This window comes from Ranitomeya variabilis, chromosome 2 (genome assembly GCF_051348905.1).
Source record: "Ranitomeya variabilis isolate aRanVar5 chromosome 2, aRanVar5.hap1, whole genome shotgun sequence".
Taxonomy (NCBI): Eukaryota; Metazoa; Chordata; class Amphibia; order Anura; family Dendrobatidae; genus Ranitomeya; species Ranitomeya variabilis.
The window spans coordinates 184533669-184559561 of NC_135233.1; the positions used below are offsets into that span (position 1 = coordinate 184533669).

A 25893-nucleotide genomic window follows, 5' to 3' on the forward strand; every position below is an offset into this window, starting at 1 on the left:
GACCTGAACCCAATCGAGATGGTTTGGGGTGAGCTGGACCGCAGATTGAAGGCAAAAGGGCCAACAAGTGCTCAGCATCTCTGTGAACTCCTTCAAAATTGTTGGAAGACCATTCCCCGTGACTACCTCTTGAAGCTCATCAAGAGAATGCCAAGAGTGTGCACTGCAGTCATCAAAGCAAAAGGTGGCTACTTTGAAGAACCTAGAATATAAGACATAACTTCAGTTGTTTCACACTTTTATGTTAAGAACATAATTCCACATGTGTTAATCCATAGTTTTGATGCCTTCAGTGTGAATGTACCATTTTCATATTCATGAAAATACAGAAAAATCTTTAAATGAGAAGGTGTGTCCAAACTTCTGGTCTGTACAATATATATATATATATATATATATATATATATATATATATATATATATATATATATATATATATATATATATATATATATATATATATATATATATATATATGTGTGTGTGCATATATATATATATATATATATATATATATATATAAATAAATAAGGCAGTTTGTCAATGTAATATTCTAACATCTATTAAACCAAACACAACAGACCGGTCTACAGTCACATTCCCATCAGGACACTTAATGGCTCTTGTTCAATCAGCAAAATTGCATGTAAAAAATAAGGAAAACAACACGAGGGCCTTCACACAGGAATTTATACTTCTTTCCAGTTGTAATAATTTTTATTTTTTCTTGCTGTCCGATTTGCGTCTTCTATACTATTAAAACGTTGCTTTATCCACGGTTGTTGAAATGTTCCCATTCCATAGTTTTGTCTCATTTGAGACGCTGAGTTACATTAGCCAGAGCAACAGCAAAGGCTTGGACGGCTGAAAAGGGATATTGAAAGTCTAAAATGTAGGCATTGCCATCAATCCTTCCAAATTGCATTACCTAGTCAAGGAAAGAAGAAAAAGGCCAATTTATTTTACAAGACATTTTGCAAGACAAGCTCAATCTACATTTAACAGGATTGTTCAGGATTATTTTTTTTATGTCCATAGGGTAACAACTGTAGAAAATAACCAACATAGCTATACTCACCAATCCCAGATTCAGTGATGTTGCTCCGGTCTCTGTTGATGTGCTGTAGCGTTGACGGTATGTTAAAAGTACATGTGATCACTGCAACCACTACTGTAGGTGGCACAAGACACTGAGACCAGAACAGCAGCAGTCACTTGCACTTGGGAACTGGCAAAGTACCACAGCTATCAGCTAACCACTTACAGGCACACTAAACATGGAAAATTGTCCTAAAAATCTACTTTGTGCCTAAACAACCATAGTATTGAACAGGATGGTAATCTTCTACCTGTAACCTCCTCTCTATGCTTTTCACAGCTTACTAATTCTCCTACGCATTAAGACAGAAATACACAACCTGCTCTTCTCCAATTCTCTGATCAGTGTATTATTTTACTTACTCCCCTCTCTCACTGTCTGACCATAATCTTCTTTGTCAAGATTTGTCATCCTATGAGTAACATCCCTAAAAAACACACGTACAAAAATTTCTGGGCCATCTTTATCCAGAAACCTATCAAGAATGTACAGTCATCATTGGCCCCAATAGCCTGCCTCTCCTGTCCTGACTTAGCTGCAATCCATTATATTAGAACACTGGAAATTGCTCTATATGGAGCTGCATCCCCTACACACAAAGAAACCTGGCACAGATGACACTCATCCTAGCTACGCAGCAAACATATTTTCTCCAGCAGTACTCTATGGGTGCTTGGTTTCTGTGGAGAAAGTCACTCCTGGCTGAAGACTTCATCCATTTTAAGGTTATACTCAAAACATATAACTCTGACCTTCATCTCACCTGTCTACTTTGCCAGCCTCATCACCTCACTGTTCAACAATTCTAAACAATTGACATCTTACTCTTAAAGTGCAGGTCGCTATCATCTTTAGTACTGACAATCTGGGCATTTATTTCAAAGAAAAAAATGACCATATATGACAGTAAATTTGCTCCAAATTCTCAAATTATAGTGTCCACTTCCCTTACTGTCTTCATCAAGTTCACCTTCTATCTTTGAACCAATAATATAAGAAGGAATCAGGCTCCTTGCTTCTTCTCACCCCACTACCTGCCACAGTGACACTATTACCTTTCACCTCCTCCAGTCCCTCTACCCAGCTGTCACTACCAACCCAACTTAGGCTAGTTTCACATTTGGGTTTAAAAACGCAGCGTTTTAAACGCAAACGCAGGTGGTGAAAAAAACGCATGTAAACGCGTGCAAACGCTGCATTTTTTAAACGCATGCGTTTTTGCACGCTGTAAAAAAAACGCGGCGTTTTGCCGCGTTTACATGTGTTTTTTCCTGCGTTTACGTTTTTAAAACGCATGCTGAGAAGTGTGTGACAGCTGCCAATCATCAAAATCATCTAGAAAACCCACTATAAATAGAAATAGCTAGGGTTAGGGTTTGGATTCCTTTATCACCTTGATGGTGGGGGGGTGGCTTATCAGGGTTAGGGTTAGGATCCCTTTATCACCTTGATGGTGGGGGGTGGCTTATCAGGGTTAGGGTTAGGGGTAGGGTTTGGATCCCTTTATCACCTTGATGGTGGGGGGTGGCTTATCAGGGTTAGGGTTAGGGGTAGGGTTTGGATCCCTTTATCACCTTGATGGTGGGGGGTGGCTTATCAGGGTTAGGGTTTGGATCCCTTTATCACCTTGATGGTGGGGGGTGGCTTATCAGGGTTAGGGTTTGGATCCCTTTATCACCTTGATGGTTGGGGGGGGGGGCTTATCAGTGTGTATTCTTGTTTTTTTCTATTGAAACGCATGCGTTTAAAACGCAACCAAACGCATGTGCTTAAAAACGCATGCGTTTACATAGACAGCAATACGTTTTTTGGCCGCAAAAAAACGCCTCTAGAAATTACTACATGTTGCATTTCTGCAATCAAACGCAAGCATAGAAAAGACGCATGCGTCGTCAAACGCGGCAAAACGCATACAAAAAAAACGCATGCGTTTTTAATGTTAAATATAGGAAAAAAACGCATGCTTTTTTTGCGCTAAAACGCAGCGGCAAAAAACGCAAATGTGAAACCAGCCTAAAACATTTAAAGGTGTGGTTTGAAGTACAAAGTAATTTTCATCCTAAACCACTACCTAGTGCCATAATCTAAACTATTTTCTAATATACTTGAAATAAAAATGTCCTATCCATCCCTAGCTAAACTATCTAACTGGTTTACAATTTTTTTTCCCTTCCTTTTTGACGACACTGTTTGAGAATACCAGTGCATGCTGGGACAATCAAAAGAAGCGTCATCAGGGGGCAGAGGCTGCAGTCACTGCCAGCGCCTCTGATTCCTCCCCGAAAGTAAGCGCCATCATTGATTCTAGTTCTTGCGTGCTGTGCACTGTGTGATGAGCATTATGACAGTGCACTCTGTTGCCCGCTCAGATCAGCAGTAACGAGTGCATTGTCAGAATATCCAGCGTGCATAGACCAGTGCCGTGTCTCCTCCGCAAGTGACATCACTGGTCTCAACACATCTGTTTCCGCTGTTTACACTATTACTCTAAAAGGGTTATCTGGAGTTTGTTGACCAAAAAAACTGTATTTTTCTATTAAATCAAGGCAATATTTAAAGTTGTTTTATTTTTAAATGTTTTGATGAATTGTTGTAATAAAATGGATGTGAATGTGTAAATATACATAATCGTTTCATTTATAAATACTTAGTTTATAAAAGTCTTCTTAAATATTGAAAAAAAATATTTTCCATACCTGTCTACCTTCCAGTTCTATTTGAAAATTTTTTGCAGATTCCTGAGTAACCCGACCTCCAAAGTCCAACTGGTAGACCTGTGTTGCCTCATTCCAAAGAGGCTGCTTGTTGGCCATAACATATACAAATCCTTGACTTCCCAATCTGCCGTCATCCTTATCATTTGCTTTTCGACACTTAAATTCATCCAAGTCACTAGCTGTTCTGAGGTTCCGCTTTGTTTTCCAACCCTTTTTATTGCTCTGGCTCTGATTCATCAGCTCATCTCCACTAATGAAGAGCTCCGGTTCACTTTCTGAACTATCTTGAAATTCATTTGTCTTATTTAGCTTCTTGGACTTTAGCTGATCTTTCTGACTTTTGACCTTCTTTTTTTCTCTTCCAAGTCGGGGGCTAGATATGAGAGAATTAAAGTCACCCAAAGTTCTTGCATCCTTTTTCACCTTGCCCTCAGTAATAGCCTGAACGTTTCCTTCTTCTGCTTTGCTATCCAAACGCTTTCGATTTTTCTTAGCAAATTTGTCTGTTCTCTGGGATATCGGGCTCTCTGTCAAGGAAAGGACTTCTTGGAAATTATCAGCAGTTTCCGCCATTACCTCTGTACCCCCAGTACTGTGGAGCTCAAGCTGAGGAGCAATGATAGGTTTTTCCGGCAACAAAAGAGGCTTTGGTGGAAGAGCAGCCTGTGAACTTGGAACAGGGGGACATGTACTGTAGGTATTCCATGGGTGCAAAGCTATTGCAGGAAGTTGCAACCCATTGCAATTACTGCTTCCTGGATACATGGGTGGCAAAGGGCAACAAGGCAAATTGGGTGGATATGCTGGTTGTACTAGTATAGCAGGCTCCTGTTGAACAAACTGTGTTGGAGCTAGGGCCTCTTTTGGGGAGCAAGGTTTTTGTACTTGTTGAAGAGGAGGTGGTATATTATAACTTCCAGTAAAAGGTATACCAACACCAAAAGTTGACTGGAATGTAGAAATGGGGCTTGTGGTTGACTTAGGAGAAATAAATGGCACACGTGACATATCGTGATGTTGGCCTTGTCCTAATATTAAGGGAGGAGGTCTTTTGGGAATTGGCAATGTGTTGTGAGCTGTCCTTTCCTGTGGAACCCATACATCCTCACTTACCATTGGGTCCCACTGGTATGGTGGGGGGCATTTTATTGTTAGCCCTGCCTCAGCCAGGTTAATATGCATGACTGGCTTTTCTACTTGGCAATGTTGAGAAACCGATTCATCTTCTGTAAAGGCAGAGTTTATATAGTCTGTCCTGTCTCTGCAATTTTCAGCAGGACTTAAAAGGTTATAAGATGACTGAGAAGCTAAAGGAGTCGTGCTGGCAGAGTGAACTATAACAGTACTCTGTTGAGGACTACAGGTTGAGGAGAGGTCAGGGCGAATATTTCCAGCACCAATAGTGCTGGTGATTATATTACTATTATGATTACTGATGCTACTGCTGATAACTCCAGTGCTACTGCTACACTGGCTGCATGTGTACAATGCTGTTGGTGTCCTCTGTTGGTACTGTCCAGTAACAACATTGCTCTTTGATTTGGGTAGATGTTGTAGTGTTGCCCTCTGGTTATCAGCCATCTGAGCCATTTTAAGAGTAGCTTCACGACTATTTCTCCGTAGAGTAGCGTGGATGAGACTGCTGTCTATTCTTTGAGCTGCACCCCTGCTTTGAGCAAGCTGTGCAGCAATCTCAGGATATGGTGGTGGATCTCCAGGGGGTATAGAATACCGAGGAACATGCAGTCTATTCAGTGTGGCACTAGTACAAGGTTGTTTAATCTTCTTTTCCGTTGCAGAAACTCTTAGTGTTGCAGAGCTTCCTGGGCCTGGAAGAGTATAAGTATTTTGAGTGCACAATATTCGAGTTCGTGGTCTGCACACCTCTTCCACATTGCCACTGCTATCAAATGTTGTTATTCTTTCATAACCTAGTGGAGTCTGGTAGTGCGCACTAGAGAACAAGGAAAAATCTCCCTTTTTTAGGCAGAGATCTACAGGAGGCTGTGGAATTGGTGGTGGAGGTGCTGCTGAAGTTGGAGGAGCTGGGATTGTTCCTGGATATGGTGGGGGAGGATTGAGTTTGTTCAACTGCATTTCTTGAACAGTGGAGAAAATTACAGCATCTGCTTCTGCAAACTGAGGAACTGAATGTATAGATTTTGATTTTTGGGGAAGGTCATGGTCTCGTTCGGTGTGCTCCATGGACATCTTTACTGCATTCTGGGGTGGGTGAGGCAAAGGATGCTGGGCAGGTTGCAACATGCGGCTCATTTCAACTCCACCAAATATTACTTGCCCTGGATTAGAATATCGATTCTGTGCAGGATACGGAACAGTATTTTCCGTTGAATGATCTTGTGGTGCTGGGGCTACCATTTGATTGGCCAAAATCTCTAGTTGTACATTTTGATTTGCTAACAATGACTGAACTAAGCCAATGCTTTGAGTTGGTGACATAGCTTGGGCAGAGCTATGGATAGGCGCAATGGGGATGTTCACAGTGCAAGGTGGATTATTTTCAGGTGCCCCAGAAGTTCCAGTTACTGTAAGAGAGGGAAAAAAAATAAAAATTTGAAAAAAAAATAAATAAAAATAAATAAGCATTTTAACTTAAATACAAGAAGTTGACCACTGAGTGGCAGTGATAGATATAAATACTGTAGAATGAAGAGAGAAAAATACTATTAAAAATATGTATCGATGCCCCATCCTAGAATCATCAATTAATCTATTCATCTATTCAAAAGGTGAGTGCAGACAGTTAGATCATCTAATATATAATTGCCTAGAATACTACTTCCTGCAATTTGTGCCAACTTCCGTGGCTTTGTCCGGAGCTAATGTCCGGAGATAATGTCCGGAGCTAATGTCCGGAGATAAGTGACGTCACCAGTGTCCTACACCCAGGCAGAGCACAGGGGCCCCAGGCAGCATATGGGGCCCCAGGCAGAGCACAGTGGTCCCAGGCAGAGCACAGGGGCCCCAGGCAGCCTATGGGGCCCCAGGCAGAGCACAGTGGCCCCAGGCAGCATATGGGGCCCCAGGCAGAGCACAGGGGCCCCAGGCAGCATATGGGGCCCCAGGCAGAGCACAGGGGCCCCAGGCAGAACATGGGGCCCCAGGCAGAGCACAGGGGCCCCAGGCAGAGCACAGGGGCCCCAGGCAGAGCACAGGGGCCCCAGGCAGCATATGGGGCCCCAGGCAGAGCACAGGGGCCCCAGGCAGAGCACAGGGGCCCCAGGCAGCATATGGGGCCCCAGGCAGAGCACAGGGGCCCCAGGCAGCATATGGGGCCCCAGGCAGAGCACAGGGGCCCCAGGCAGAGCACAGGGGCCCCAGGCAGAACATGGGGCCCAGGCAGAGCACAGGGGCCCCAGGCAGAGCACAGGGGCCCCAGGCAGCATATGGGGCCCCAGGCAGAGCACAGGGGCCCCAGGCAGCATATGGGGCCCCAGGCAGAGCACAGTGGCCCCAGGCAGCATATGGGGCCCCAGGCAGAGCACAGTGGCCCCAGGCAGAGCACAGGGGCCCCAGGCAGCATATGGGGCCCCAGGCAGAGCACAGGGGCCCCAGGCAGCATATGGGGCCCCAGGCAGAGCACAGGGGCCCCAGGCAGAGCACAGTGGCCCCAGGCAGAACATGGGGCCCCAGGCAGAGCACAGTGGCCCCAGGCAGAGCACAGGGGCCCCAGGCAGAACATGGGGCCCCAGGCAGAGCACAGGGGCCCCAGGCAGAGCACAGGGGCCCCAGGCAGCATATGGGGCCCCAGGCAGAGCACAGTGGTCCCAGGCAGAGCATAGGGGCCCCAGGCAGAGCACAGGGGCCCCAGGCAGAGCACAGGGGCCCCAGGCAGAACATGGGGCCCCAGGCAGAGCACAGGGGCCCCAGGCAGAGCACAGGGGCCCCAGGCAGCATATGGGGCCCCAGGCAGAGCACAGTGGCCCCAGGCAGAGCACAGGGGCCCCAGGCAGAGCACAGGGGCCCCAGGCAGAGCACAGGGGCCCCAGGCAGCATATGGGGCCCCAGGCAGAGCACAGGGGCCCCAGGCAGCATATGGGGCCCCAGGCAGAGCACAGCGATATTTTGGACCACTGTGCGGTGTTTCAGACCCCCTGTGTGATGTCTGGGGCCCTGTTCTTAAGTATATTAAAGATTAAAGTAACGTATATTAAAGTATATTATAGATCAAATTTGACACGTTTATGAGCACCATTGAGTGATATACTCAAGAATGACATAATTTTTCAACATTTTATGGTTTCAAACTGTAAACACTCAGAGTTTTTTTTACTTCAACCAGAAAACCTTAACGGTTCATAAAAAACTTGACTGTTCAGGATATGATAAAAGTCATAGTATTCTGAATCTTTAACTTATAAAGATACCTTTACATGGGGTGATTATTGGTTCCAGAGAGGCTTTCGGCCGATAATCGTACACATGGCTGGTGACAGGACAATACAATATAAACGTTCAAAGGTAAACACTGATAACATTAAAATCTAATATATAATTGCCTAGAATACTACTTCCGGCAATTTGTGCCAACTTCCGTGGCTTTGTCCGGAGATAATGTCCGGAGATAAGTGACGTCACCAGCGTCCTACACCCGCTCAGGGTGGACAAAGATATATGCCTTCGTGGTGCGCGGCACTTTTCTGATTGGTGGCCGCCTGCCGCGAGCGACCAATCAGAAATGTGCCGTACTGTCAAGAATTGTCAAGAGCTGGTGAGTGCAGCCATTTTTTGTTCTTTCTTACTATTATTTATTAATTGTATTATTCTTACATTTGAATAAATAAAGTATATATGGATTCTAGACTCCCGATTCTTTAGAATCGGGCTGCCATCTAGTGTTATATAAGAAGAGATAGTTACATTAAGGACAACACCCAGTCAATTTAGACCCTTTCAGCCAGACACCTCATTATTAAATCGGTAAGTAAAGAGTTAAACACACACACACACACACACACACACACACACACACACACACACACACACCAGCCTATGTAGTACCATTAACAGAATGAACCTGACTAATGTAGAATTAAAGCCAGAATTGAACCAAAAGGGAACTGAAGGTAACTGGCCAGTCACTGTAAACAGTGTTTCTGTTTATTTTCACTATCACCCCAATAATCTTTCACTTTCTGCTAACTCCCCTAATTCCTACACCTAGTAAGGAACTGTTCATCTCTTCTTCAATCCTCCCCATCCATATCACCTCCTCCTCAGAACTGTTCCTCAACATACAATCCTCTGTCTCAAAGCAGACAGCCACCTCATGCCCTCTCCTGCTCCCACCTGCTAACACTTTCTCTGCTCCTTCTCACTGCTGGTGATATCTCTCCAAATCCTGGTCCTCTTCACCACATCCCCACAGTTAGTTCTACCTCCCATCCACGCTCTATCAGAACTTTCCGTAACTTCTCTAACCTTATACCCATTTGCCCGGCCCCCACTTTCCCAGTCCCACTAACAGGAGCTCTATGGAACGCTCGCTCTGTCTGCAACAAGCTTTCCTACATCCATAATCTTTTTATTACTAACAAACTTCCCTTCCTCGCCATCACCGAAACCTGGCTCACCCCTTCTGATGCAGCCTCTCCTGCGGCACTTTCGTATGGTGGCTTCCACCTTTCTCACACACCCTGCCCCAGCAGCAAGCATGGCGGAGGAGTTGGTTTTCTCCTGTCAGATAACTGCTCCTTCACCCACATCCCACTACCACCCTCTGTTACCCTCCCTTCCTTTGAGGTGCACTCTGTGCGCATCTACTCCCCCTTCAACCTCCAACTGGCAGTCATTTACCGCCCCCTGGGCCAGCCACCACCTTCTTTGATCACTTCACCACCTGGATACTTAATTTCCTTTCTGCGGACATCTCCACTATCATCATGGGCGACTTCAACATACCCATTGACACTTCCCTCTCAGCTGCCACTAAACGTCTATCTCTCACTTCCTCCTTTGGCCTCACCCAATGGTCTTCTGCAGCCACTCACAAAGATGGTCACACACTGGACCTCATCTTCACCCGCCTCTGCTCCCTATCTAACCTCTCTAACTCACCTCTTCCTCTTTCTGACCACAATCTACTCACATTCTCTTCCCTATCCACTCCTTGTCTACAATCCCCACCCCACAAACTTTGCACACTCTCGCAGAAATCTTAAACATCTTGATCTACACTCACTCTCTGAATCCCTCCTCCCTCTCACAGACATAAGTTCCCTACACAATGCGGATGACGCTGCCGCTCTATATAATACCTCAATAGCTGTAGCTTTGGAATCTCTTGCTCTTCTCACACATACCAAAGCTCGCAAAATCAACAGACAGCCCTGTCACACCAGCCTGACCAAAGAACTGAGGCGAGCTTCCAGGGCTGCTGAGAGGAGATGGAAAAGATGCCACTTCAACGAGCACTTCATTGCATTCAAACAGTCCTTCACTACTTTCAAGACCACACTCGCCACAGTAAAAAAATCTACTTCTCATCTCATATCCTCCCTGTCTCACAACCCTAAACAGTTATTCAACACCTTCAATTCTCTCCTCCGTTCCCCAACACCCCCTCCCTCCCCACTCATCTCAGCTGAAGACTTTGCCTCATTTTTCAAGCAGAAGATTGAGAACATCAGAGACAGTTCTAGTCGACAACCCCCAGAGCCCTTCCTCCCAAGTACCCAGCCCTCCACCTCCAAAACCAACTTCTCCACCATTACAGAAGATCTACTCGCCACTCTACTCTCAAGATGGCATCTTACCACCTGGGCACTTGACCCGATCCCTTCCCACTTCATCCCAGACCTCGCCAGTCTACATCCCAACCCTAACCCATCTCTTCAACCTATCACTCACAACTGGTGGTTTCCCCTCAAGCTTTAAACATGTCTCAATCACACCTATCCTCAAAAAGCCCTCTCTTGACCCATCCTCTGTATATCTGGCTATTGCCCTATATCACTTCTCCCCTATGCCTCAAAACTACTGGAACAACACGTCCATCTTTAACTGTCCTCCTATCTATCTTCCTGCTCCCTCTTCGACGGCTTACAATCAGGCTTCCGGTCACACCACTCCACTGACTGCCCCAACTAAGGTCACTAATGACCTATAAACCGCCAAAAGCAAGCGACACTACTCTATCCTCCTTCTCCTGGGCCTGTCCTCTGCCTTTGACACAGTGGACCATTCCCTGTTGCTGCAGACCCTCTCATCCCTTGGCATCACAGACTTGGCCCTATCCTGAATCTCGTCATACCTAACTGACCGGACATTCAGCGTCTCCCACTCACACACCACCTCCTCACCTCACCCCCTATCTGTCGGAGTCCCGCAAGGTTCAGTTCTAGGGCCCTTGCTCTTCTCCATTTACACTTTTGGCCTGGGACAACCCATATAATCTCACGGTTTTCAGTATCATCTCTATGCTGACGACACACAGATCTACATCTCTGGACCGGATATCACCACCCTACTAACCAGAATCCCTCAATGTCTATCCACTATTTAATCCTTCTTCTCTGCTAGATTTCTAAAACTTAACATGGACAAAACAGAATTCATCATCTTTCCCCCAACGAACCTATCCATTACAGTAAACGGCTGCGCACTCTCCCCAGTCCCACAAGCTCGCTGTCTCGGGGTAATCCTTGACACTGATCTCTCCTTCAAACCACATATCCAAGCCCTTTCAACTTCCTGCTGCCTTCAACTCAAAAATATTTCACGGATCCGTACATTCCTAAACCAAGAATCTGCAAAAACCCTAGTCCATGCCCCCATCATCTCCGCCTCGACTACTGTAACCTCCTGCTCTGTGACCTCCCCTCTAACACTCTCGCACCCCTCCAATCTATTCTAAACTCAGCTGCCCGACTAATCCACCTGTCTCCCCGCTATTCCCCGGCCTCTCCCCTCTGTCAATTCCTTCACTGGCTCCCCATTACCCAGAGACTTCAGCACAAAAGCCTAACCATGACATACAAAGCCATCCACAACCTGTCTCCTCCATACATCTGTGACCTCGTCTCTCGGTATTTTCCTGCACGCAACCTCCGATCCTCAAGAGATCTCCTTCTCTCCTCCCCTCTTATCTCCTATTCCCACAATCGCATACAAGATTTCTCTCGCGCATCACCCCTACTCTGGAACTCTCTACCAAAACATATCAGACTCTCACCTACCATCGAAACCTTCAAAAAGAACCTGAAGACCCACCTCTTCTGACAAGCCTACAACCGATCAACCAAACCACTGCACGACCAGCTCCATCCTCACCCATCCCTTGTAGATTGTGAGCCCTCAGGGGCAGGGTCCTCTCTCTTCCTGTACCAGTTGTGACTTGTATTGTTCAAGATTATTGTACTTGTTTTCATTATGTATACCCCTCCTCACATGTAAAGCGCCATGGAATAAATGGCGCTATAATAATAAATAATAATAATAACCTACATAGGCTGTAACCAAACAGCAACTGTTACGTTTTACAAAAAATGAAAAAAGAATTCTGTGGGCTCCTGCATCATTTTTATAACCAGCAGAAGAAAAGGCGATGGCTGGGGCCTGATGTTAATATTCTGGGAAGGACCCAATAGCCATAAAGTTTCCAAGGCTATTAATATTAGCTCACAGCTGTTTGATCAGCCTTTACTCACTAGGTTACAGTGGGACCCCAGAAAAAAATTGACATAGGCTCTCCCTGTAAAATCTAACCAGCAAAGACTAGGCAGACAGCAGTGGACTGATATTAATAGCATAGGAAGGGGCCATGGATATTGGCCCCCTCCCAGACTAAAAACATAAGCTTTCAGACGCCCTAGAAATAGCGCATCCATAAGATGGTGCGGTGGCGAGTGAGGTGATAGTGGGGGGTCGAGGTCACCTTTGTATTGTCAGGTGACATTAAGCCCAGAGGTTAACAATGGAGAGGCGCCTATACTACTAACCCCATAGTGATATTATAAAAAAACACGCACACACACACAATAAAGTCCTTTATTTGAAATAATGACAGATTCCTTTAATGAATCTAAATTAAACCATACTCAAGTCATAGCCCATTCCAGTAAAACCATTGTCCCCTGTAAGAGATTTAAAATAATAAACAATATTCCTCACCTGTTCGCAGAGTAGATAATATTCCATAATGTCGTACGACGATGCTGATGACTTTGCGAGCAGTTACTGATGTGACTGTTCTGAAGCACAGCCGCCCACACACTGACAGGAGCATGTAATCGCTCCTGCAGTGTGTAGTACTGAGCTGCGGCGACAAGGTTCACCAGAGTTCATCAGCTGATGAGCCCCCGGTGATCTCACGGCACCACCTTTGTGTCAGAAATTTCCACGCAGCGATAATGCCATTAGTGAGATCACCGGAGCTCATCAGCTGATAAACTGACCTCAGCGTTATACACAGCGGGACCGATGACGCTCCTGTCAGTGTATAATCAAACAACGCAGGTTGGCCTCATTCACATCTCTCTTTTACCACTGGATGCTGGTTGAAGTCCAGTTGTGAACTATATAAAGAGACTTTCTTCTGGTCCGTGTGACTCTACAGGAGATAAGCTTAGGGGTATTTGACACTGGAAGACGCACTAATCCCAGCGAGTCAGCGTAAGGGTGAGACTCTGTAATTTGCACCATCTTGAGTATTCACTGGGTCTATTCCCTAATCACTATTGTGTTGGTGGCTCAATATATTAATGCCACACTGTTTTACCCTCTCTCTGTTTTGTCTGAGTAGTGTTCTACCCATGGAAGAGAGAGCCGGCATTCAGTGGTATGAGCCCTGGTCCACACAATCTTTCTAAAGACAGCCGGGCCCGCAGACGAGAGCACTCACTGACCTCCGTGTCTCCACACCGATCAGAACAGCCGCGTCGGTGTTTCCAGTTTTAGATTGTATTAGTCTCTTAGCCTGTGAAATAACAAATAGAGCTTGTACTCATTCTCCATGGCCTCTTTGCCTGCACTCCAAGTTTTGTTAATTGGTTGCAGAGGTGACATTATGGTCCATAGCACTGCAGCCAATCACTGGATGGACTCAGCAGCTCATGTGGCCTCCATCGGTAGAGACCCTAAGCTCAGTGATTGACACAGCGGTTATGGATACTTGTAAACATGAAACATGGCCACCACTGTGGCCAATCAACAAAAACTGGAACAGTGGCGGAAAGGTACCACTGGACCAGGGGAGAGTGAGTAAAAGCTCAATTTGTTATTTTACCTGCCTCTGAGTCTATGGAGTAATAACAGTTAATACAGGATAACCTTTTTATGCAGGGATAGAACAGTCTGATTTTTGCTGGATCCTTAGCCTTGTTGGTAATAACTTACTAACTAAATAAGGACCCGGTTTCCCATTTTTACTCTAGGTTGCATAGATTTACTCTTTTGTGCTACTATCTTACTGTTACCAATAACAGCCTATCTTCTGGCTAGTACTGCTTTTAAAATAAGCATAGCAGCCTTTGAAAACCTGTACGATTACCCTGGCTTAAAATCATGGTTTCAGCTAATACTTTAGTTTTCATACCAAAATACTTCCTACCATGTTTGTAGGCTTCAGAATATTTTAGCTGGATTTTGTCAATTATAGTAAGCCAGTAATTACGTAGTAATTGTATAAGGCTGTAAACTCACATACAATAGTGAATACCCCTTTTACTAGCCATGGCTGACTATAAGAGATTTTATAACTGCTGCTTTATTCAAATATTGGTGACAATAAAACAGATTAATTTCGAATATACATAACATGCTAATGAAGATTTAAAAAAAAACAAAAAACCTTACCTGGTAAATCATCTTCATCTTCACTGAAAACATTTGTATTAAATACTGGCAAATTTATGTAGTCCATAGAAATTTTTCGCACTTCAGGAAGGTAAATAGTCATCTGTCTTGGCTGGAGGTGCAGCAAACTCGTCTTATAAATAACTATACAATGATAAGAAGAGGGTTAGTGTGGATATCAGACAATGTGAATGACAATTAAAAAGGTATTTCCATCATTTAATTGTATGGCATACTGGCATAGTCCTGACCACCTGCTTTGCAGAAAGGTGTTACCAGCGATATTCACTTGCTAAAAAAATTGCATTAAATACCTTGAAAAGTCCCAGAGAGCCAACGATTCTGCTGATGTATTCTGTTTTGCGATGCATCACTCCGTTGCAGAAGATTTCATATTTGTTGCTTTTATAGCACAATATGTGAAATGTTTGCTGGTAATGTAACTGGGCATTTCTTCAGCGTTTTCTCTGTGGACGTGCACTTTTAACCATCCAAGACGCTGCCAATCTCAGGTTGGTAACTGATCTAGAAGTGTAGTAATTTCAGAAGCTGCTGAGCTGTGATTGCCTGTGTCTCGGGTGAAAGCGCATATCCCCAGAGAAGATTCAGACTGCTTTGCTGTGGTTAGCAGCATCTGCGAGGGAGAGGCGATAGTCTTCTCTGGGGTGTGTTCTCTGAAAAAATGCCCAGTTGCACTACACGTAGAGATTTCTCATGGGAAAAAAATGGTTAAATCAGGGGAGCTCAGGGATTTTTACAAGCTATTTAATTCAATATTTCCATAAAGTGACAGGTCCTCTCTAAGTAGAGATGCGACCTTTTCATTTCAAAGATTGATGATCGTCAAGAGGTCAGACCCCCATCAAATATTAAGTTATAGGATATACTAGCCACTTTGTGTGATGGGACAACCACTTTAAAACTTATATAAAGAGACATACAGTTGTCCATGTATTCATTTTAGCAGCAACTAATAATACAATTAATGTAGTCGATATTCTATTAAAAAATAAAAATATCTCTAATTTGAGCCAGAATGTCAAACATTATGTCTTTATTAACATATTGACAGAAAAAAAGGAAGAACCATATTATGTACAATCATTCTGTATCTAGACTAAATTGAGCAAGTGCTTACCTGCTCCAAGATTAGCTGGTAAGAATGCCGCTAATCCTACTATTTTAAACTTGGTTCCCCATATATTGGAAGTGACCTGAGCAAGATAGTTATGCTGTAATGACAGATGACATTATTCATGAATATGACTTATCAAACATTTCCATTTTTTTTTTTTGCAAAAACGTTCATCACATTGTTAAAGCTGATATTTCAAATATTGATCCTAAAAAAAAATCCATGTGTCATACATGTAAATTTTTAGTCAACATTACTGTCACCCCTGAATATTGCTTGTTAGGCTATACATACTCATATGTTTGGAGAAAACCCAAACAACCGGATAATAGATCCACAGAGAAACACCCTACAGGAAGTAAATTATAAAATGCCTTTATTGTATACAATTGGCAACAACATAAATCAACAATTTCTGCGCTATATACAGGACTCAGAGCCAGTTAACATATATGCTCTAATACATAATGACGACCCTATTAGCATATGGCAGTAACCTCAGCAGTGCAAAAAAAATTGTGCAACAGTGCAAAAACGCTCTGGTATAAAAACCATATTCACCAAAGGTGTGTTTTATATAAGGGCTAAAAAGTGCCTTGTGCCATCTCAAAATATAAATATCATATGCCAATGTAAAGATAAAGTGCCTGACGAAGGACTGTAGGTCCGAAACGCGCGTCAGGACTGACGAAGGACTGTCGGGATGCGTTATATTGGACGTGGCGATCCTTGCAGGTAATACCCAGCACATATCAACCCTTTATCCTTTTCTTTGATGGCACTTGGCACTTTATCTTTACATTGGCATATGATATTTATATTTTGAGATGGCACAAGGCACTTTTTAGCCCTTATATAAAACACACCTTTGGTGAATACGGTTTTTATACCAGAGCGTTTTTGCACTGTTGCACAATTTTTTTTGCACTGCTGAGGTTACTGCCATATGCTAATAGGGTCGTCATTATGTATTAGAGCATATATGTTAACTGGCTCTGAGTCCTGTATATAGCACACAAATTGTTGATTTATGTTGTTGCCAATTGTATACAATAAAGGCATTTTATAATTTACTTCCTGTATGGTGTTTCTCTGTGGATCTATTATCCGGTTGTTTGGGTTTTCTCCTCTCTGTTTGGGTAGCACTTACCCATCTTTCACAGAGCACTGACACCACGTTTTATATATTTTTATATTATATATACACACATATCTATGTGAGTATGCATATATGTGTATATAAATATATATACATATATTTTATTGTTTTATAATTTTAGGGTGATTCGCAGTGTATCTGTGTTTTTAATACTCATGTTTGAGGCTTGATACAGAAAACACAATCTATATATATATAATTGTCTAAGGGTTTGTCTGTCTGTCTGTCTGTCCTGGAAATACCGCATCTCTGATTGGTCGAGGCCCCCAGGCGGGCGGGGCACAGTATCGACGTAGATGTCATAATGGTTGCCATGGCGACGATGATATCATAAAGGTTGCCTCGACCAATCAGCGACGGGCACAGTCTGCCGCGAATTCTGGAATCATCATTGTCCATATACTACGGGGACATGCATATTCTAGAATACCCGATGCGTTAGAATCGGGCCACAGTCTAGTCTACTGTATAATTGTCTAAGGGTCACTTCTGTCTTTCTGTCCTTCTGTCTGTCACGGATATTCATTGGTCGCGGCCTCTGTCTGTCATGGAATCCAAGTCGCTGATTGGTCGTGGCAAAACGCCCATTGCCACGACCAATCAGCGACGCGTACAGTCCAGAAGAAAATGGCCGCTCCTTACTCCACGCAGTCAGTGCCCGGCGCCTGCATACTCCCCTCCGGTCAGCGCTCACACAGGGTTAATGGCAGCGTTGACCGTGGTGTAACGCACTCGGTTAACGCTGCTATTAACCCTGTGTGACCAACTTTTTACTATTCATGCAGCCTATGCAGCATGAATAGTAAAAATATCTGTTAAAAATAATAAAAAAAATAAAAAATAGTTACATACTCACCATCCGGAGCCTCCGGATCGAAGCGGCCGGTTACCGATGCTCCTCACGACGCCCTGGTGAAAGCTGCATGCATTGCAGTCTCGCGAGATGATGACGTGCGGTCTCGCGAGACCGCTATGTCATCATCTCGCGAGACCGCAATGACTCTTCAGACCAGAGCGCGCGAGGAGCATCGGTAACCGGCCGCTTCGATCCGGAGGCTCCGGATGGTGAGTACGTAACTATTTTTTATTTTAATTCTTTTTTTTAACATGGATATGGTGCATACCACGTAAATGGCCAATATACTACGTGACTGGGCAGTATACTACGTGTCTGTGCCGTATACTACGTGGCTCTGTGCTGTATACTACGTGGCTGGGCAATATACTATGTGGCTGGGCAATATACTATGTGGCTGGGCAATATACTATGTGGCTGGGCAATATACTACGTAGCTGGGCAATATACTACGTAGCTGGGCAATATACTACGTAGCTGGGCAAAATACTAAGTGGCTGGGCAGTATACTACGTGGCTGGGCAATATACTACGTGGCTGGGCAATATACTACGTGGCTGGGCAATATACTACGTGGCTGGGCAATATACTACATGGGATGTGCAATATACTACGTGGACATGCATATTCTAGAATACACGATGCGTTAGAATCGGGCCGCCATCTAGTAACAAAATAAAAACATGACAGGAAAAAACGGTACAATACACTAATGTATAGTTAGACCCATTGATATATATCCTAAATGTTACCCCTAAGGGGATGGGGAGGAATTTAGCTAAGTTTCCCCTTACATATATTAACGGTGGCCATGTGTCTTCTAGCTCTCTATTGGAAATGTATTGTCCCTTCTTCTTATCAGGATTTGCTTCAAGGAATCTCAGATATCCGTAGAATGGAGTATATGACAGCCTCATTGAATGCTAAAATAGACCTTTTTGAGACTATATTGGGACTACTTTTGGGAGCAATATAATGGTTGATTTGTTTAGAACACATTCACAATCCATATTTCATTTGCCCTGTGTGTCTTTGTTTTTAGTTAGTCCTAGTTTTTGACCCAGATGATATGGTGGCAACTTCCTACTTATAGTATTATTGGAGTCTCAGCAATGTTCTATTGAATATGACGGATAAAAGGCCTATAAGGGCTACATATAAATGAAATGTTTATATGTTTGTGTTTGTATCCCTTTTAAAAGTGCGAATTGAAAGGAGCTACTAGATATAGTTAAGCTCATTTTATTATGAGAGGATTTGCCATGTCATTTATATAAGAATGTTTTGCAAGCTTATTATTACTTACTAAAAATTTTCAATAAAAATTAAAGTAAAAAAAAAAAAGGAACCTCTCCTTGCGTTTCTTCCATTCTCTTCTAATAAGGGGTTGGATCTTTTCATTGCAGGGAAGGTGCCATAAAAAATGTTTCAACAATTAAAAAATGTGAAGCATTAATTTTTTATATAGTATATGTTCTGTCCCCACATGAGGCGAATGGAGGTGCAGTTGATTAATAAGGGTTGTGAGAGAGAATCATATCTTCAGTATTGCTTCGATATGAGGTAGACAGGACCAATGCTGTTCAGCGTCCGGAGAGATTATGCACACCAGGGATTGTGCAATCCAGACTTGTTTATTTGTAAATCTGGACATACATCGTATAACTGGTAATACAGTACTTTTTCCAGAAATGCAGGTGTAGACGAGGTACAGTAAGATGTAGCACCAAGTATGACTGCAAGTGTGAGCAGCAAGAATGAACAGCAAGAGATCGAAAGACTGAAGCCTTCCTAAGCCCGGTTCAAGCGTATCCTCTCTCAACAGCATGAAAACTGAAAATGAAATGGCTGACAGAGGAAGAGAAGACTTGACCCCTGAACCGAAGTGGAAGACATGCCCACAAGAACCAACAATAACAAGCTGCCATACGGAAAAAGGCCATTGCGTGGCAGCAGAGTAAAATATAACAACATACATGGAACAGCACAGTATATTATAACTTGATTTTAATGAAGTAAAATATGAAAAATAATTTTAAAAGGTTTAATATTTTCCACTTTTAACCCCTTCCCAACAAGCGCCATACATATACTGTTCTGTGGGAGCTGCGTTCCCGCAAACAGAAGTATATTTACGATGCTGTGATCGAGCAGGCTCACGCTGAGCTTCGCCGCTATCTGGTGCAGGTATCAGCTATTTGTCAGACCTGATACCCTACAGCAACGCCCATGATCGGTGCTAGCACCGATCACGGTCGTTTAACGTCTCTGATGCCACTGTCACTAATGACAGCGACATTGAGGAGCATCGTTTAGGGAGTTACATAGTTACATAGTTACATAGTTATTAAGGTTGAAGGAAGACTGTAAGTCCATCTAGTTCAACCCATAGCCTAACCTAACATGCCCTAACATGTTGATCCAGGGGAAGGCAAAAAAACCCCATGTGGCAAAGAGTAACTCCACCATGGGGAAAAAAATTCCTTCCCGACTCCACATACAGCAATCAGACTAGTTCCCTGGATCAACGCCTTATCAAGGAATCTAGTGTATATACCCTGTAACATTATACTTTTCCAGAAAGGTATCCAGTCCCCTCTTAAATTTAATTAATGAATCACTCATTACAACATCATACGGCAGAGAGTTCCATAGTCTCACTGCTCTTACAGTAAAGAATCCGCGTCTGTTATTATGCTTAAACCTTCTTTCCTCCAGACGTAAAGGATGCCCCCTTGTCCCTGTCTCAGGTCTATGATTAAAAAGATCATCAGAAAGGTCTTTGTACTGTCCCCTCATATATTTATACATTAAAATAAGATCACCCCTTAGTCTTCGTTTTTCCAAACTAAATAGCCCCAAGTGTAATAACCTATCTTGGTATTGCAGACCCCCCAGTCCTCTAATAACTTTGGTCGCTCTTCTCTGTACCCGCTCCAGTTCAGCTATGTCTTTCTTATACACCGGAGACCAGAACTGTGCACAGTATTCTAAGTGTGGTCGAACTAGTGACTTGTATAGAGGTAAAATTATGTTCTCCTCATGGGCATCTATGCTTCTTTTAATACATCCCATTATTTTATTTGCCTTTGTAGCAGCTGCCTGACACTGGCCACTGAATATGAGTTTGTCATCCACCCATACACCCAGGTCTTTTTCATTGACGGTTTTGCCCAGAGTTTTAGAATTAAGCACATAGTTATACATCTTATTACTTCTACCCAAGTGCATGACCTTACATTTATCCCCATTAAAGCTCATTTGCCATTTATCAGCCCAAGCTTCTAGTTTACATAAATCATCCTGTAATATAAAATTGTCCTCCCCTGTATTGATTACCCTGCAGAGTTTAGTGTCATCTGCAAATATTGAAATTCTACTCTGAATGCCCCCTACAAGGTCATTAATAAATATGTTAAAAAGAAGAGGGCCCAATACTGACCCCTGTGGTACCCCACTGCTAACCGTGACCCAGTCCGAGTGTGCTCCATTAATAACCACCCTTTGTTTCCTATCCCTGAGCCAGCTCTCAACCCACTTACACATATTTTCCCCTATCCCCATTACTCTCATTTTATGTAACAACCTTTTGTGTGGCACCGTATCAAAAGCTTTGGAAAAGTCCATATATACTACGTCCACTGGGTTCCCTTGGTCCAGTCCGGAACTTACCTCTTCATAGAAGCTGATCAAATTAGTCTGACATGAACGGTCCCTAGTAAACCCGTGCTGATATTGGGTCATGAGGTTATTCCTCTTCAGATACTCCAGCATAGCATCCCTTAGAATGCCCTCCAGGATTTTACCCACAGTAGAGGTTAAGCTTACTGGCCTATAATTACCGAGTTCAGTTTTTGCCCCTTTTTTGAATATTGGCACCACATTTGCTATACGCCAGTCCTGTGGTACAGACCCTGTTATTATGGAGTCTTTAAAGATTAAAAATAATGGTCTATCAATGACTGTACTTAGTTCCTGCAGTACTCGGGGGTGTATCCCATCCGGGCCCGGAGATTTGTCAATTTTAGTTATTTTTAGACGCCGCTGTACTTCCTGCTGGGTTAAGCAGGCGACATTTAATGGGGAATTTTTATCACTAGTCATATTGGCTGCCATGGGATTTTCTTTTGTAAATACCGATGAAAAAAAGTCATTTAGCATATTGGCTTTTTCCTCATCCTCATCCACCATTTCACCCAGACTATTTTTAAGGGGGCCAACACTGTCATTTTTTAGTTTCTAACTATTTATATTGTTAAAGAATATTTTGGGATTATTTTTACTCTCTCTGGCAATGAGTCTCTCTGTCTCAATCTTTGCTGCCTTGATTTGCTTTTTACAGAATTTATTTAATTTTCTGTATTTATTTAATGCCTCCTCACTACCTACTTCCTTTAATTCTCTAAATGCTTTCTTTTTGTCCCTTATTGCGCCCCTTACAGCTCTATTTAGCCATATTGGTTTCCTCCTATTTCTAGTATGTTTATTCCCATACGGTATATACTGTGCACAGGTCCTATCCAGGATGCTAATAAATGTCTCCCATTTTCTTTGTGTATTTTTGTGTCTCCCTGTCTGCTCTCATCAGCACAACACAATGCGATCTGTTATGACCCCAATGGCAGAGGGTCTCAAAAGTACATACCAAGTCTGCAAACATAAAAACCAGCTCATAGGGCAGTGGTAACTGGGCTAACCGTATATCTAATCCTAGCACCACAAATAGCAGCAGCCGGGGAACGTGCCTACGTTGGTTCTAGACGTCTCGCGCCAGCCGGAGAACTAACTAACCCTAGAAGGGAAAAGATAGACCTTTCTTGCCTCCAGAGAAAAGACCCCAAAAGTTGGATACAAGCCCCCCACAAATAATAACGGTGAGGTAAGGAGAAAAGACAAACGTAAGAATGAACTAGATATTTAGCAAAGAGAGGCCCACTGACTAATAGCAGAATATAGTAAGATGACTTATATGGTCAGCAAAAACCCTATCAAAATTTCCACGCTGGATATTCAAGAACCCCCGAACCGTCTAACGGCCCGGGGGGAGAATACCAGCCCCCTAGAGCTTCCAGCAAAATCAGGAATCACATTTAGTACAAGCTGGACAGAAAATAAGAGCAATACAGATAACCAAAAAACAAGGAAGCAGGACTTAGCTTAATTTTGCAAGAACCAAGACCAGCAGACAGGAGCAAACAGAAAGGATCTGATTACAACGATGCCAGGCACTGGACTGAGGATCCAGGAAGTTTATATAGCAACACCCCTGGACTAACGACCCAGGTGGGTGCCAAACTGAGGAAAGACAATCCCAGAGTCATATCACTAGTGACCACAAGAGGGAGCCAAAAAAGTCTAATTCACAACAGCGATCGCTTTGTGCTGATGGTCTCAATGGTGACCCCCGGCTGCAAGATGGCCTGGGGGTCCTTCAGGTAAGGTGGCCTGTGAGCGCCTGCTAAGATCAATAGCTGATACTCCTCTTTCCCTGCCTGTCAGATGCTGATCTGATGCAATGATGTCCCATTCTGGGACAATATAAAAAAAGTTTTAAAAAAGTTATTAAAAAGTGTAAAAATATATTTTTTAAACCCCCAAATAAAGAACAAAAAAATGAAAAATATGAAACCAATAATTACATTTATTTATCTAAAAAAACCAAACAATAAAAGTACACATATTTGGAATTGCCGCATCCAGGCAACTGTTTATTATTTTAGAGCAGTTAGTCTATATTGGTGATATATGAAATAGAGTGGTCCGTGGCCACCAAGGCTAAAACACCGTTGACATTTACAAATTAATGTCCTGCTATTGTTGATAGGCCTTACATTGGGAAGCATTGAATAATACTTACCCCCCAAGGCTAACCAGCCAGTGAAAGTGATCACAAAATTATAGCAATGTAAGGGGTTGAACAATGTATGAGAAGACAAAAGGGAATCCAGCTCTGGAGATAAAATCAATAGTCTTTATTTTGGCATATTTAAAATAGAAAGCTGCTTGCAAATAACCGGCATTAACCACAGAAGGAAAGCTATGAACCACTGAGCGCGTTTCGAACATGTCTAGTGTTCTTAGTCTTCAGTATCAAAATGAGCAGTCTGGTTCAAAATAAAAATGCACTGTGTGACTCCGCTTAGTGCTCTTCTATGCGAGCAGTGGTGTCTTGTGTGACCGTGCTGTCTACGTCTATAGGAGCAGATATAGAATAATGGAAAATTGTTTGCCTGTGGAATTTACATATCATTTTTGCCTTGCAACTTATGAAGTGTATATAATTAGTCCACATCCCTAAAGCTGGACTGTAATAAATAAAATTTGGACAGTCAGTGGAATTACTAAAGAAAAACAGAACAAAAAACAACTATATAAGCCCAAATATATTAAAATTTGTGAAACATAATACTACTTTATTGATAGGTGATAGCAAAAAAAGAGGATTACAAACCATTAACCATAAAAACAAGGGGTGCATACCCAGGAAAGTAATAACCAAAATTCAGAGGGAGTACATCAAGCATATACAGGTGCTTCTCCCAAAATTAGAATATCATCAAAAAGTTAATTTATTTTAGTTCAATATAAAAAGTGAAACTCATATTATATAGAGTTGTTACAGAATCATCTATTTCAAGTGTTTATTTCTGTTAATGTTGATGATTATGGCTTACAGCCAATGAAAACCCAAAAGTCATTATCTCAGTAAATAAGAATTTATTTTTAATACCAGCTTGAAAAATGATATTAAAACCCAAAATGTTGTTTTACAAGACCGCCGTTATGTGGACGATGTATTTTTAGTATTGCCTGGAACGGAAAAAGATTTCAATAACTTTGTGGAATATTTAAATAATGAAAATAAAGTAAATATGAAGTTTACATCCCAATTCGGGAATAATAATTTGGATTTTTTAGACATAAACATCAGTATAGAAAATGGAAAATTAACTAAAACCTTTAAAAAACTTACTGCCATTAACATGTTACTCCACTACAACAGTGCTCACTCGGCACATACCAAAAGAAGCCTGCCGTAAAGCCAATTTTTAAGGCAAAGAAAATCAATATTTAAAAATATTTCACGGATCCATACATTCCTCAACCAAGATACTGCAAAAACCCTAGTCCATGCCCTCATCATCTCCCGCCTTGACTACTGCAACCTCCTGCTCTGTGGCCTCCCCTCTAACACTCTCGCACCCCTCCAATCTATTCTAAACTCTGCTGTCCGACTAATCCACCTGTCCCCCCTGCTATTCCCCGGCCTCTTCCCTCTGTCAATCGCTGCACTGGCTCCCACTAACCCAAAGACTCCAGTTCAAAACACTAACCATGACATACAAAGCCATCCACAGCCTCCAACATACATCTGTGACCTCGTCTCCCGGTACTTACCTGCACGCAACCTCCCATCCTCACAAGATCTCCATCTCTACTCCCCTCTTCCCACAATCCCATACAAGATTTCTCACACGCATCCCCCCTACTCTGGAACTCTCTACTACAACATATTAGACTGTCGCCTACCATCGAAACCTTCAAAAAGAACCTGAAGACCCAACTCTTCCAACTAGCCTACAACCGGCAGTAACCACAGCTCGACCAAGCCACTGCACGACCAGCTCTACCCTCACCTATTGTATCCTCACCTAACACTTGTAGATTGTGAGCAGGATTCTCTCTTCTCCTGTACCTGTGACTTGTATTGTATTGTGACTTGTATTGTACTGTACTTGGTTTTATTATGTTATACCCCTCCTCACATGTAAAGCACCATGGATTAAATGGCGCTATAATAATAAATAATAATAATAGCGAAGCAGGTTTTTCCAAGCAAGCAGATGAGATGAAGAAAAATTTACTAAAAAGAGGTTACCCCAAAGACATACTTACTAAAGCCAGGGAAAAAGCTGAAGAAAAAGATCAAGTGGATCTGCTAAAACAGATGAAAAATAAAAAGTCTGAAGAATTAGCAGATAATAAGAGATTTATTTTTTCTTTTAAACACAATCATAATACCATGTTTCCTCGTAAATAGGGTGCCCCCTGTTATGGACCTGGTGGTTAGGAGCACCCGAAAAGACCTGATGGTTAAAACAGAAAACCTGG

General features: G+C 42.9%; 1 protein-coding gene across 2 annotated transcripts in view; it reads right to left on the minus strand.

Annotated features, from left to right (window-relative positions):
- Positions 1-501: 501 nt before the first annotated feature.
- The window catches only part of TULP4 (TUB like protein 4), a 411660-nt gene continuing 386268 nt past the window's right edge, over positions 502-25893 (minus strand). For both annotated transcript variants that reach the window (XM_077283286.1, XM_077283285.1), the window contains exons 12-15: positions 15770-15863; positions 14632-14775; positions 3796-6362; positions 502-928 (exon numbers count right to left, since the gene is read on the minus strand). In XM_077283286.1, the coding sequence (XP_077139401.1) occupies positions 812-928; positions 3796-6362; positions 14632-14775; positions 15770-15863 (2922 nt within the window). In that variant the 3' untranslated portion in view covers positions 502-811. The remainder of the gene's footprint in view (positions 929-3795; positions 6363-14631; positions 14776-15769; positions 15864-25893) is intronic.